General features: G+C 42.2%; 1 protein-coding gene across 3 annotated transcripts in view; it reads left to right on the plus strand.

Annotated features, from left to right (window-relative positions):
• Positions 1-16,227, plus strand: part of LOC105267650 (LIM/homeobox protein Lhx9) — a 151,286-nt gene that overhangs the window by 118,773 nt on the left and 16,286 nt on the right. For all 3 annotated transcript variants that reach the window (XM_011306643.1, XM_011306644.1, XM_011306642.1), the window contains 2 exons: positions 7,663-8,216; positions 10,670-10,875. In XM_011306643.1, coding sequence (XP_011304945.1) covers positions 7,827-8,216; positions 10,670-10,875 — 596 coding nt within the window. In that variant the 5' untranslated portion in view covers positions 7,663-7,826. The remainder of the gene's footprint in view (positions 1-7,662; positions 8,217-10,669; positions 10,876-16,227) is intronic.

The raw sequence follows: 16,227 nt of genomic DNA on the forward strand, positions 1-16,227 counted from the left end.
ATTTTAATTCACGTCGATTTTTATTAAATTTTTATCCAAGTCGACTAATTCAACTTGAATTCATTTGAAAAATAATTTTCAGTCGAAGTCATTGAGTTGACTCAGTACTTTTTTTATTCGATGTACTTCTCTATGAATTAATATCGCCAACTACCCCATCTCGCGATGTCCCACAGGGGAAAAATGAATATAATGGTGGTTGGGGAGGGGTGGAGAGGGGGAGGGGGCAAGGGTCGGTTACCATTTGCGTCGTTCACGGACTGGATTTACCCGCGTGTGCATTGTACAGAGGGTAGATCTCACGCAAAATACAAGAACCAACGGTTGTGTGTGTATACACACAAGTGTGCCCTGCAAAGGCATCAGCTGCCGTATGTACTGGAGGACCCTTAATTATTCTATTAAACGGCCCGCGGACTTATTGTTATCCCTTACCCAAGCGTAGTACCGCACGCGCGGAACTATGAATGGAACCATAAATTTATTGTGTCGAAGAGACACTGGGGAGTTTTTTTTACCAGTGGGGGAGGGCAAAACGACTGTTGGGGGGAATAGATCTGCAGCTCGATCACTTAATTCAGGGTCATCACAATATTTTGATGATAATTATGATAAAAATTCAATCTTAAGTTGTTTTTTAATAGACTGTTAGCACATTTCAGTGTAAATCATAAGGCTGCACAGATGTCGCAATTCACTAATTCTCACTTCATTAATTTCACTCGAAAAATCGAGCATTAGTAAAAGCGGATATCCCAATAAGTGCCACTTGAACTGCCACTCTCTTTAATTGAATTAAGAATATTCCTAATGGTCTTCAGGCGATGATTATGATGGTAATCTCCGGTGCATTAAATTTCGCATTGAAAAATTCGCTCTCAATTCTACGGTAATTTCGAGGTGCTTTTGATTAAAAACCGATAAGACCGCGCGAATAGAACCATTTAGAGAAAACTCAAACGTTTTCGATAACAGTAAATAATCCGTTGAATTACTGTAAAATGGCGCCTAACTCGGAGAAACTTAGTGGATGTTAGGGAAAGTATTATGAAATCTCGATAACAAATGGGTTGTAGTGATTGTGTGAAAATTGTCAATAGCAGATGAAATCCATTAGCCAGTAAACTGGTCTGTCCAAATAATCCTGTAATACATATATACTCATGGCGAGTAAAATTGGGGTAGATAGAGGGCCCTCTGGTGAACACGTGGCAGTATGGTGGCCCAGGGATGGATTTAGCGGGGGGTTATACGAGTGTTCGTGCCATATTGAGTGTTGTGGTTGGTTTGAAGTTTCTGATGGTGTGTGGAGTTACAAGCTGCCACCGTACGATATTTATGGAAAGAGGGGGTGGACAAGGGGTCGAAGTCTCTCACACCAATTCTCTGGGCCTCCGTGACCCGTTTCAAACAGCGCACAAATAACACTTTTACACTTTGACTCTGTATTGCTAGCCGTTTGTGTTATATTACTTTCGAAACAGGGAGAGTGCCTGCCACAGGTCAGTCATGGGGTATTTGACGCGTCACCTCGAAGGGCCACACTCCACGGGTGAAATTCAATTTTCTGCTGCGACACCTTTGCCCATCTTAAATGTCACTCAAGTGCTATTATATTTTCGCTAAAGTCACACACGCCAATATAAGTATCGGTGGGATTTCATTCCGGTCAAATAACTCTGTTAAGAAATTACCAGTTATATTTCCCGTGAAATATTTCAATTCGGTGATTAATAATTTGGAAAAATTATCACCGACACTTTTTTCACTGTGAATTTAAAAGTCATAGTCAACAATTCGTTAAATAACATTTTGTTGGGCGAGTGTAGTGGATGCAGGTGCAAGAGCAATCGAAAATTTTCAGTTAGATGCGATTGAATTTGGAGTTGCGCATTATTTACTGATGTGCCTAATCCCGCCAGATGAGGCCTGCAGAGGGGCAATTACAGAGGGTAGACGATTGGCATTATAGCAGGAGCTTAAGCAGCGGAATGAGTCCACCTGATGACCGACGTAGTGAGAAGTTGAATGGATGATAATGGAGATTTTCCAAGTGGATGCCAAAAGTGTAGTCCTTGACCAAGGTATATTAATGCACCCGAGATTTATGCGGTGTATCGAGGATGTAATTCCATCGTGGTATGAGCACTGGTTGGTGGGTCTCGTGGTGGCGCCAGTGGAAGACACCCTGCACCAGTGAAAATCCATCCGACTGGTCAGGAGTTATGGGAGAGTCTGGTGATATTCACTATAAAGCCTAGGCCCTTTTGCCCTCTCCCTTCGGTATACTCTTTTGGTTAGCATTGAGCAGAGCTCTTTGCCCTGATGCGCCGGAGGCTCTCGTATAGCACTTAATTAAATACGTATTAAGGGCCTGAGTGTATTCCGATGTACCGATGTACCACTGGGGCACCGACTGAGTGTTTCACGTTTCATTTCTGCCCTGTGTGTTTCAACGGGATATTGCCATGGCAAACCACTGCCACGCTCATGTATCTTTCGGGCTTTTACTGTGATTAAGGATTTTATGGCCCTCACAATGTTCCCTTTTTTTAACCTTTTTTTTCGGAGAGGGAGCAATGAAATGGGATATTGCGAGATTTTTTGGTTTATCGAATTTTCTACCGAGAATTTTTTGGGATTTCTGACGTCAACTAATCCTTCCGGTGCACAACGCGAACTGTTTTTCTATTTCATTTCTATGATTTTTCAATGCGAATATTTTTATTAACGATTTGAAAAAAATGATTCGACTTTTCATTTTAAAAAATGTCCATTTAAATTTTATGGAAATTGGTGTGAAAATTTGTGGAATGTTTGAAATTTGAATAGTCATTTTCAAAGAGTGCATGCAAAGCCGGAGGAGTAAGAAAATAGCTAAACAATAAAATGCAAACGGTTGGGAGTTACCGAGTAACCTTCAGGTGGTTTTATCGAAGGAAGGCAATTGCCGTCGGTCAAGAGTCAGCCCCTCCGCCATTTCCCCTTGATTTTTGTTTTGAAAGGTATATATACACTTGTTTCTCGCGCCACGTTTATCCCCTTTGTCTCAACCAAGTGTCGGGCCAGGAGGGTTAACCCCGAGGATAATATCCAAGCCGAAGCGGCTGCAGTAGGTGCATTCCATGCAACAACCTAGTGAAAACGATAAAATGAAGTATTTTGTATCCTCTAATAACACTTTCAGCTCCTTTGGCATTGGCCGACCGTAAGATTCGCTTTCTGCAGTAAAATTGCGTCGCAAAGGTACGACTTCTGCAGGTGAAGAGGTTGCTCGAACAAACCACCTCGCAAGAAATAATATACAAAAGGGGATAACTCCAGCAAAAACTAAAACGAGTGAGAAAAGTCCTGGCGAGAATTAAAAAAAATAAAAATAAAGAAAAATTGGAGTGAATCGGCGCTGGTAATGATAACTCTGGTGGGATAATGACGGGTTGAATGGCAGAAGAAATAAGTCGGCTAAAAAAAAAGAGTCCCACCAGGGAGAGACACTGTATTCCAAACCGAGAGAGACGCTCGAGTTTTTGAAAATAATCTAATTACTAGTGAAAACGATTATAGTAATTATGCGGGCTCAGACGAGAGGTCTGAATCATCTTTTGGTAAGCCCTATGGCCAACCTCTATTAACTTTATATGCCACAGTAGATGGATATCCCAAATGAAAAGGCGTACTCTTTTTCGATTATATGCTCAATCCTCTCTTCAATCTGACCCGGAATTTTTTACACTTCGGGGAATTACAAATCATTCGATTTCGAGGTTCATTTATCTTGTGGTTGAATTAAAAGGTTGTCTCCTTGACCTTCGCGTCATTGCCATCATTAGTCCTCTGGAAATCTAGTTAATGCCACTAATTGTGTCAGGATTAACGTCAATGTCGCCTTGATTAGATATCAAAATCTAGAGCAATCTGTTGTTATTAAAACAAACTCAATCAAGTTGATGAAAATTGAGTAAATTGTCGCGAGAATTTCACTGAATACTCCAATTTCGAAATTCAATTAATAATTACTGATATTTAAACAAGACATGACGACGTCTTGGATTTTGAGTCTAAAATCCTGAATTTTTATCGGAGAGTTGCCACAAAAATGAATATATTAATTTATCGTAAATCGGGTTCAGCATTTTGTTGAATTTCAGCAACAATTTAGCACTATTCGCCATAAAGTAAATCTGCGATTCGCCTTGGCAATGCAAAACTTCTTCGTTATCATCGTTATCTCAGCCAACAGGCGTCCTCGTTATCGTTTCTTATCGCTAACAACATCGCCATCTCGTTATCGCTTGTAATCGTCCTCGCGCGCGACCATCTCCCAATGGTACACACTCACGATTTTCGATCTTCATGACGATCGTTAATTATCTCTATCAGCTGGCCGGATCCACCTCAATACGTATGTGTACTCTCCTTCAGCCAGCCACCGTCATTATCATTCCGGTAATTACCCGCAAGTACAGCACACACGTATTATCATGCACTATCTCCTGGAAATGGTTATCTCAATCCCAAGATCGACTTCCGTGCAATGTTTGATTGAGGCAGAAGCGGATACCACGTGACACAAGGATCTGACCTTTTCCAATTGTCAATGATAATTCACAACTATTTGCGGTAATTGGTGATTGTTGGTATTCCTCCCTCCAAATATTTATAAGCATTGTGCACTGTTGGATGCCCGTCCTTCATATTAAATTCCTAATGCTAAATAAATGCCCGGAGAATAGCGCATTACGTTGATCAATAAATGTCAGCATAAATTACACAGCAACAATACCACAGAGTATAATAACTTGACAAGCACCGTTTCTCGAGGTTTCTACACTTTTTCCCGGGATGTCCTCTACCAACGGGAATTTAATTGGATGCATCCGATGTATTGCCGTTTTTTGGCTCAAATTACAAAAAATTTGCTTAGTAAAATTAATGGTTATTTTTTTTTAATCAATCGGTGTACCACGGGTTGTCACGTAATTTTTCAAAAAGTTGTTTGGCTGCCTCAGTTGATTACTTGGGAGTCACTTGACGGTGAGGTTAAAGAGGAAAACATAAAAGACGAGATAAAGAATGTCCCTGGTAGAGATAGTTATGAGTTGGGCCTTTAAAATCAGGGGCCCTGGTGCACCGCAGCCACACGCTGTGCTACCAAGAAGGACCGTCATTATTAATTAAGTATTGGCCTCCCCTCTCGGGTCACTGGTTAATCCATTGGGGTTTTGTTGGACAGGTAAACGAAAATGTTGCCAGGGAATGTGAACAACTCGGCTGGTCACCTTGGCATCTCTTCCCCACCCTTCGGCGTTTGGGTCAAGCCCCGTATAAATCTCCGCTTATTTACCCGATGGCAGTACTTCCTTCAATGCACTTTGACGACTGGGGGAGGGCAAATCCCTTGTCAATACCATTCATGTTTTTACATGTTTACTCGAGGTTTTTAATGAGTTTCGGAGTAATTGTTTTCAAAGGGATTCTCGGATTAGCTTTCAGGTTTACGGTGTTAAAAATATTTGTGGAAAGTTATGTCTATGGACTTTTCCGAAATTTTTATTGCACTTCTGTTTCATAGAAATTTCAAAGTATTTCAACTGTCAATTTTCGAGAAAATTTTTAACGAACTTCAACGCTTGATATTTCTCGATAGAACAATTATATGAAAGAAAAAAGTAAATCCACACGTCAGGAATTGTTTAGAAAAATTCCTCTGGTAGTACTAAAAAACTGCAAAAATTACAATCTATGGACTATGAAAAATTCTAGTGCTATTCGAGTAAAGTGCCGACAGTGGAATTTTTCCCCGGCACTTTGCGCTCATTTTCCTGGGCTAGTACTACACTCAGAAAAGAAAACTCCTTTTGCCAAGTAAATTTCTTAACTACAAGAAAATCGTCTCATTTCATACATTCACTTGTGGCAAGTCTATTTTACATGACAAAAGTGATATTTTTTCTGAGAATCGTAATTTGACAGTGAGCACTATTCTTACTAATATTTAAAATATCTCACTGATACCCGAGATATGTAGTATTAAATTCCAAAATCACTCCATTGATCTCCTGATGCAATACTAATCGAATTGTATCAGCGCGACTTCGATATTTTTCGATATAAAATTAGAAACTGCTCGGCATCGCACCATAAATATTCTCCAAAGCTGTTATTCGTGCTTGACACATAATACAGTGGCAGAAACGAAGAAAATTAAAGCTAGATGATGGAGGAAAATGGTGGACAAAGTTTCTAGATGGTCGGGTAATGCTGGAAGACCCGGGTAGGTTGGGTGTTAGGCCACCGAGAGTTAATGAGATTACTTTAACCAGCCAGAGAAATGAGAAGATCTGATTGGACGACGGAAAAGATCATAAAGGCGAGTAATTAGAGGGTTAGCTTTGTTCGCAACGTACAATGGAGACGGACTGGTGGGCTAGAAGCCAAGCTTGATATCACTGTTTCCGTTGTACTCATTTCGTTCCTCGAGTAGTTACAAGCTTTTGTGTCATTAGAATGGCTCCCTACAGATTGATCAGCAAATGAATTTCATTGGAACAGAGAATTTGCGATATGAATGGGCTTTGATCTTACTAATAACTGGTGAGGGCTTCCTTGGCTTGATTAATTGCACCGATAATACCAAAAATTCCACGATTACCTCGTTTTAACTTCAATCTTGTAATGGAACAATTTTCTGCTGCCTGTACACATTACATATCCTTTAGAAGAAGAGGAGACATTTTTCGGAATACTTCTCTGATGGTCTTTTGAACATCTTCCGAAAGATCTATGCTCTATAGACTATTTTTGAATGACCAGAAAATTCTTTCCGAAAGATCTTGGCAAGACTGAGCATTTTCAGCGTGGGTGGGTTAGATATAAAATGACACTCGGTTTATCGTTTTTATCCCATACAAAATGGTTTGGGGATTGTAATTCCACGAAGAATGTCGTTTATCCCGTGGATAAGGAGACAAGGCGATGTAATTAAAACGATAAAATGCTTAATTAGAGTGGATAACGGAAAATTGTAGAGAACCCATGGGGGAGGGGTGGAGGGGTAGTTCGTATAAAAGACGCGGGTAAGAGGAAAGTGCCTGTATACAATACTCGTAAAATGAGGGGTTTTACTGGGTAAAAGATATATACTTTCCATCCAGCCGTATCTCAGCTGGAAGGTGGGGTACGTTGAATACATCTTTCGCCAATTCGTGATAGAATCCCGAGAAAAAGCTATTCGGAAAATATACATTTTATTGGGCATGGTATCTTGATTAAATCCGAATATTCATGGAGTGTATTAAAATCTCCTGGAGGAATCTCATCATCGTGTTATCCGATAAGGATGATTAAATTCAAGTAGAATGTAGCTTGACGTTTTAATGAAATCAGTGTAGAAATTTAAACTGATGCTCCACAATACCATTCACCATTTTTACCCGTCATTTTCAGGAGGAAAAAGTTTATACTGTAAACTATATCTCAAAAATTCATTAAAAAAACGTTTCGGTTTAAATTGCCGCGAGCATAACTATCAATTTACTCTGTATTTTATGGATAATTTTTTCCAAATGGAATGAACGGTAATTATTTTAAACGTGCGCAGGGTTTAATCTTTGAAATATCCAATATGTCTGTCATAACTTTGAATATGACTTATGATTTCAGGTTGAAGACGAGGAAAAGAGGAAGCGGCGTATGACCGCGGTGTACTGAATGCCATAATATTGTTTGTCCGCAAACAAAATTTTTTTTCCCCCTCGAGACGTTGGTGGGCTCTCTGAGGCCCGCCTATATCATCGGCCAAGCTGGCGAGCGCTCTGACTGCTGGTATGAACCCCCACCATCCGGGACACACAGCAGCCTACCCCCATCATCCCTCATTATCAAGTAGTCCACACCACCCAGGAGCGGGTGGTCCTCATCACGGTGGTTACGCAACAGGCAACAGCAGCAGCGGTGGTGGCAGTGGAGGTGGCAGTGGTAGTACATCAACCCCAGATCTACCAAGCCCTCACTCACCACCAAGTCATTCAGGACAAACAGATCCTGGTACACCTTATGGCTCACTGGGTGGAACACCTGGTATGGGTAGCAATGGTCATCATCATGGTGGTGGTATGATGGGTGACAATCCCCATCATCCTGTCCACACGCATCCACATTTGCCAGGGCATCCGGCGTATCCGCCTGTCAATCACAACAACAATTGTACATTGAAGGTAAGAATGACATGATTGTTGCTTTTGGGAATAGACTGTCGGGTGGAGTGACCTTTCTCATCGAAAGGTCCCGGGGCCGATCGACTTTGAGTGGTACGACACATGAATAGTCAAATAGCTTGTGCAACCTGGCAGTGACATGCTGGTGATGTGAAGCTAGATTATTACCCGAGATAATGGTTTATGGCCGTGTGAAATCAGACTGAGGGAATGAGCCATCGTCAATAGAGAATCTTGCATCATCAGGTGTTTGAGAGTACACCTAAGTGCGCCTACATACGTTACGTGCACTTTCTAAGTGTACTAGGTTGCTGTGAAACTATCGGAGAGAGAAAGCCGACGATTGACGAAAGTTGTCGTCTTTTAATTCCTCGTACTCTCGTTATTCTCAAATTCCCTGAATCCTTACGCTCTTTTGTGTTGCTGGGACACCTTAGCCTCTAGCATTCTTGGAACCGAGGTGGAGTTGATGATTCGAGTGTGGGTTAGAGTGGGCGAGCATGGAGAATCACTTGCACGTAGCAATCAGAGATTGAACGAGCAGGACTGGAAAAATAGCAAATAGAGAATGATGAGGTGAAGGATCCAGGGGAATGGTGTAGGGGAAGAGAGAGCTATCGGGAATGAAATTCTATGGGTATTATCCAGCTACGTGACCCTCACTTAGCTCGCCATTGACAAACGTAACAATATGGGTATTTACCATGGAGAAATATAATTGAATGGAGGGGAAAAAAAGGGAAGGGGCGGAGATGGGGGAGGAGGACAGATGTTGGGGAGAGTGGTATACGTTAATGAGTGAGAGAGAGATAGGCCGAATTATTCTCCCACCACTTGGAACAACTCGCCAGGCACTCGGACCCTTCCCTCTTTGAAACGTTAGTTAGGTCCTTTCTAGGCTTTGCCTTTTTATTCCATTCCTTTTTCTTCTCAGCCTCTTTCTCGTCCTCCCCTCTACCGCCAGTCTATGGTGGGCAACAACGCACTGGGGTACCTGAACCCAGAGACCCCGTGAGGCATTCAGGGCCCCAAAGCAAACCGGCAGACCCCGAGCAGTCAGTTGGGTCCTGACTTCGGTCGGGGCTGGTTCGTGTTACCTTTGGGCTATCCACACGCTTTCACAAACGCTACACAACCTTTTTTTTTTTCACCATCCTCTTCTTGCCTTTTTGGCCTCTTCCTTTTGCTCCCACTCAACTACCAGAATAAAACCAGTCGTCCTCGTTTGCCAGTTTGTACACGATACCACGGTGTTCAGGTGCCTTGTGGATTTTTACGTGAAATATTTTTGAATCTCAATTGTTACGTTGGGAGTGTGAATGATTTTGAAGTTAGGGCGATTCGGTGGGAGCTGTGTTATTGTGTTTTGGTGGATTCTAGTGGTGAAGTGGATGCTGAATATTTTGGATTATCAGTGCGTTAACTCGGTGTTGAGGGATTTTTTATCCTTCGGTTACTGTTGAAACGTCCGTCGGCACCCAGGTCCTCATGGAGGTGCACGCGCATCATCACTACAACGCCATCACGGCGCGGATGAACCAGAAGTATTTTCCCGTGAATATCAAAGTAAGAGAATCCAAAGGAACGAGTTACACTTGTTCTGATGATTGGGAGAGAAACGGGGAGAGAGAGGTTTTCTCTGTGGAGGGGGCATCGGAGGGAGGGAATGGGGTGGGAGTTAGTACGGAGGGGAGGAATATTTACGGTAACGCTGGGAATGAAAGTCCAACGTATGAAACACTTCGCAAGGACATGTTCGTGAATTTTCAATTTTTCGGGGTGCGAGGCAGATTCCGTGGACTACTCTAAAAAAATATTATATGTTATTATTCAATATAATGTTCTCTGTGAGAAACCGTGAGATTTCGTGAATTTCCACAAACGATTTTTATGAGTTTTCAAAATATTTTTTAGAATACCTTGTAGAATTCCTCGAATTTTCAGGTAAAAATTCTCAAGAGTATGAGTTAATCAAGTCGTAACCTCTCAATCGTTTTCAACTTGACTCTCAAGTTCTTATTACCGATGACTTCACGGTTTTTATAGAACAATGAATCATTCCATGATGTTAATTGAAAAGAGAATTCAGGAAATGACAAGGTAGACCATGAAACCGACAAAGCTGGGGTTTCGAGTGGGATGGGGCCCTTTGCTGCTTTCTATGCGTGACGGTTTCGAACGAGTGATCCGAAGAAGATTGACTTTTGCGTAAGGGACACGGATGCGGCCAAACCTGCGATACAATATTCCCATTCCCCTAGTGATATTTCAATATTATTGGCTATAATCGAGTAGTCCGTGAGAATCGTTGAGACACGATCACCGGGCGTTCCATCTCGTTGTGACGCAATAGCTTGAAATTTAAATATTGGAAATGGCTATTTCGATGGGTCATTAACTATTTTTACGGCGGTTCGCTGATTGAGGTATTAATTAGATTTTTCGTGTTTCAGCAGGAGGGCGGTCAGCAAGGATCGATGATCCACACATGCAGTGGATGTGGTGGTAGGATAGTCGAGAGATTCTTCTTGCACGCGATCGACCGCTACTGGCACAACAGTTGTCTCAAGTGTGCTTTTTGTAACCATCCCCTGGCAGAAATGGGCGCTTCGTGCTTCATAAAGAATGGACAGGTCCTCTGCAAACCTGACTACACGAGGTGAGTGACAGTGATTTAACTCTAGTGTGACGGCTCGATGATATTATTTCACTGGCGGTCAGTGGATGAACGTTAATCTAGACAATACGAATGAACAGTCGAAGAATTATTGAGAACTCGTCGACGTTAAGCTCAACGAGTTACGAAATTTAAAAGAAAACTTTTCTGATTTGACACCGGATACCGGAAATTGATACCGGGTTGAATTTGGGGAAGAAGTTTGTCGTTTTTCATTCAAGAACGGTATTTTCAAATTCAATTAATTAAAAATTTGATTATTGAGAGATCTCAATGCTTCCCGCTTCAATGAATTCATCGTTCCAGTGAATTCACTGGTTCTGACTATTCCAGGACTTGACGATCAGTAATCAATCGAAGAATGCATTATTCAACAAGTCATTGAGCAATATCCTGGCTATTTCCTTGAATTAAGAGCACTTCGTCAAGCCAACTCATGATTCTTAATTAGGATAACAATTACTCAACGCAAAAATCATTGCCTCTCGATTAAAGATCAATTAGAATTCGATTGTCATTGAGTCTGAATGTTTCCTGCTTCGATGGCTTCGGCCTGAGTTCATTTGGTAAGACCGGGTGTTGTTAATTGAAGGGCCTAATTATTCAGAAACTCATGGAGCAATGGCTTCCTGGATGCCCGGTGTCTGAAAAATCCGTAGAACCTGGTCTTATACAAGACCCCGTGGTTGATGGTAGGTAATCACGGGGAACCGTTCCAAATTTAGAGGATTCGAGGTCAGAGCGTAATTTAATGAGAAACAGACGCCGACATAGTTGGACTCCGCCCGGAATAGAATTTAACGTGGTCTCAACTACGCGTTTTGCTTTCTCTATCTGTCGCTTTTTACTCGAAAATTTTCGTCCATCTCTCGCCGTCGGATGGCTCAGACCACTTGGCTGTATTATGCTGTCTTACCGACAGCCTCTCATACTTCTTGAAATATAGCAGTTCAGTTACTCGAACAATGCGCTTTAAGAGCCAATTAACCAATAGTCATTATTTACGTCTGGAAATCATTTGACTCTTGTTATTTGAATCTCTCTCGGTGTTTTTTCGTGACTTCGATGGAGCAATCTTGGAGGTACAACTCCTCTCAGCCTAAACTGAATATACGGAGACGCTCGCGGTGAGGGAATTTAAAGTATCCCGGATACGCGGGATATATTTGAATTTTCGAATACGGAAAATTTGAATCAATTCGGGGGTTATGAGCTCCTAGTAGAATATGGAGGAATGGAGATGTCGTTTGTCTTTTGGATTTTTAACCTCAAGGTTTAGCTCTGGTCGGGATTTATTGGAATTTAAGTGTATCCCGGTAATTTGAATTGTTATTTGAATTCCATTCTGCCAAAGACATTATCGATTTTGGTTGTTTTTATTGAAAATTTATTTTTTCCAATTATTCCCACCGTTGTAAAAATTTTTAATTCTCTTACTCGAAATTTCACTACAAATTTTTCAAACAGTCCCCACGATTTCCAATAATGAAACGCCCCTCTCTCAACCGCCAAAATAAAAAATTCAATCATGGGAAAACCCTCATAAACCCCCATAAACCCCCCAAAGTCCCCGCAGAACCCCCGGAGATGGCCCCAAACCTCCCAACACATATAAAACTCCAAAAAAACGCAGAAAAAGCAACCGGAGACAAAAAAAAACCTAAAACGAAAGCGCCACTTTCGGAGAGCTCGGGGTTGAAAGAAGGGGTAGAGAAAAAATCCCCCCAAGACCTCCCGAAAAGCGTGAAAGTGGGAGAGTGCGAGGGGGGGTGGATGAGTGGGTGGTAGCGGATGGCTCGTTTCTTTTGGATTCAAGGAATGTTTCAATCAGTTTGATTGAAGGGCTGAGCTACGGCAAGAGGGTAAACTCGATTTACAGTCGTGTAGGGTGATGCCGACGGGGATGAGAAAGAGGGAGAGAGAACCCCTTTCACCCCCCCGTTCCCTGAGTTACCCCTTGAAAGGTACGTCTGTGTGGGAAAACGGTGCGGTAGTAGTCTGGGTTCGTTGAAGAGGGTAAGGAAACGACTGAATTCACCGAGTGAGATAGACTCAGGGGGTGAGGTAAAGGGGTTCTACAATCACCGGGATGCGTCCAATCACCCCTTGCTGAGGCATTTCGGCAGTACGGACACGCTGGAATTGTGTGAAGCAAGTGTATAGTGCATCGTGTGCACGAAAGACGTGTGTGAGGCATCGTATGCACAAGTGCCTTGAGGGAGTGAGAGGGGTTGAATGTCGGACAAGGGCAAGTGTGTTGGGTGCCCTGATTGTGGGTGGTAGGGGAGTTAAGGGGAGGGAATGTCGGCGGCCAATCATCAGTGGCATTCCACTGGAGCGCGCCTGTCCGACGGGCCAACGTCGCGGTACCCCAGTTTGGCCTAGATGTGCAATCAGACCTTGCCGACAAGTCTCCCTTTTCTCAACCCCTTTCACCGATTTTCAGGGGGGGGGGGCTCTCTCCTTCTGCTTCTTCGCCGTCGTCGGGGGAAAATCCGTCGGGACTCTTGAAGGGTGCGGGGGTGGCGAGGGGGTCAGGGGGTGGGCTGGGATGGGACATCCTCTGGCCGAATACCAAATTCAAGCAATTTAGGGAGGTGGGTTAAGGTACTTTGTTGAATCAACATGATTGGGCCTGACGGCATCGCAGACGCTGCATAAACTTTTTCTCGTGTGTCTCCGGTTGCTTTATAGCGCTCTGAGAAGTTGACGTGGAAAAGTGTTTTCGGTTGTTAGCTGATTTTGTTCGTTAATTGTTTGGGCTAATTTCGGGGGGAGCGAATATCGCTCGTCAATAATTCGTTAATTTAATTTTTTTATAATATTCGAAGTGAAACTGAAATATTGAAATACAACAGCACGCAATCCACTTAACACGTGGCTCAACGTGAAGAAACAAAATATTTTACCTTGTAAATTTTTGAAGAATTTCATTAACTTGTCGACGAATGACGTCAGACACTTGTACACCGGTTACGGGTTATAAGAGCTTTGGCCCAATTCCTAATGGACGGGGAAATTATCGTTGACCTCGTGACAAGAGTTGGACTAACGATAACTCGTCACGCAGAATGAACCTGTGGTGTGGGTTAAATTACGTAAATTTGCGGGGACCAGTGGAAGGCGTTAATCCAGTATGAAATCGGGGGTGAAAGGGGGTGGATAAGTGAAAAACCGTGATTTATAAAATCGAGAGGAATTTTAAATATTGAACTTTGAAAAATTTGATCAGGCAGTGATCAGTTTCTCTTTAAAATAGAGTAGAATTGCGACTCGTGGAGCCCAGAATCGAAGAATTCCCGAATAATTTCCGAACAGAGTTGTGAGGAGAGTGGGATACGGGGTAAGGGTGGTTCGCCAGGGGGTCGATGGGTGAGGGTGGCGATAAGGGGTTCATTAGAGGCAGTTTATTACCGCCTTTGAAGTCTCTCGCGTGTTGCCGTTAAGTCGCTCGATATCTCGTAATATCTAGCTCTAATCTCGTGAGGAGAAGTTAATTGCTACCTCCCGTACACCCCCTTTTCTCCCACCGGTACCACCCATCCCTTGAGCCCTCAACTTCACTCTCACGTAGCACGTGTCGCCTTTACAATTAGTCGCGCCACGAATTTAACTTTTGTTCACGCGTGTCTCGATAGTCGCGAGATGTGCGTGACGTTTTACAGTGAGATTTCAAGTTTTCCGAGATATTTAACGACGGGAATAATAGAAAAAAGTTAATTATTCAAATAACGCATTAATCAATGTCAAATAATCAATTTAAGCATTTTTAATTTCAACATCTTATGTTAAATTGTTGAAAAATTCAAACAATCAATAATAAATTTCCATAGTTAAAGTCTATTTCAATTAGTGTTCAGATTTTCAGTCTTTCGATATTTTTCGATTAGTCAAACGATCAACTTTCACTGTTGAGTATTTAAACATTAATAAAAAATACTCGACACAACTTTCATATTGAAAAAATGAGAAAGTGAAAGTTTGTATTACGGAGTAATCAACGAATCTCGAGTTAATCACCGCGGGCCAAATATTTAACTATTGAAAGTTAGGGTACGTCTGTACGACATCGGTCAGTTATCCTCTTCAATAGACTGCATAGAGATGATTAAATCCAGTAAGCAAAGCCGGGTTTACGTACCTGGACTAATCAAATACCAATGATGCTGGGGAATCGCGTAAAGTTACGTTTAGAGTAGTTCACCTCGGCAAAGCCAAATGCGATATTTGCAGACGCATAAAACCATCCAAACACGGGATAACCATATCCAACAGTTTCCGCTCGTGCTTTACATTGATAAAAAAGTTGAAGAAATTGGTGCACGAAAAAAAAATCTCATTTATTGCAAACTAAAAATAAGTACATCGCTCTAGTCATTTTCAAGATAATGCAGACTTACGTAAAGTATAAAATATATTTTCGATTGAGGCACATTTTTTTGCGTGCACCTCGGCAATTTCTCCCCCGATTTTTATACCTCGATGAACGATTTTGCCGATAAACATTGATTAATTCCCTCCTGTTCCCTCCCAGCTGTTCATGACTAATGAACGGCCGCGAGAGTAGAGTAGATTTGTCTTCAATTTTGCAGGTCTATTATTTCGTCGGTGCGTTCTTTCACGGGCCAATGGCTATTGCAGAGGGATGCACGTCACGTCTGTCATGCCAAAGATATTAGCTCCGGGGTTTACGTCGCTCGAACCGTCGACAGGATTGCCGCTTTGAGTCTTATAATAGAATCAAGAAGGCGATTCGGATATAAACACCGTGTTAATATTTCCGCAATTCGTATCTTTCAACCTTCTTCTTTGGAAGTTGTCCCAAATTTCTAGGAGTACGCCCTTTTTATACAATAACTCTCGTGATATTCGAGAACAGCTTGATTATACTTCCCGCGTTAACATCCCTCGTTGACACAGAAGAATTGGAAAATTCCTCTTGAATTTTCACAAAAATAAATTCTTTCATCAAAATAAGTAATGGAGGTGTTATTAAACGTTTTTATAAAAAACTTATATCAACCTCGGTGGGTCCCCAAACGCGTTTAGTTGCCGAATAACCGGTGATATCGATGGAAAACAAATTAGCACTTTGCTCCTTTGACCGTTCGTTTTTTTTTCCCTGCACTGCCTTCCGGCTAAACTCAAACTGAAACGTACAGTACTGCATCGAGTGGATGGATAATCCGTTAAAAAACCATCCCCATCGACACAACAACAGGACCACCCTTCCCCAACCGCCATCTCATACCAAAACTTTATACCAGGAAACGTCCACTGACGCTCAGGCAATTACTCCAGAGGTATCCTCCCCCTTTACCCCCCTTGACCCCC

Source organism: Fopius arisanus, unplaced genomic scaffold (genome assembly GCF_000806365.1).
Source record: "Fopius arisanus strain USDA-PBARC FA_bdor unplaced genomic scaffold, ASM80636v1 scaffold00049, whole genome shotgun sequence".
NCBI lineage: Eukaryota > Metazoa > Arthropoda > Insecta > Hymenoptera > Braconidae > Fopius > Fopius arisanus.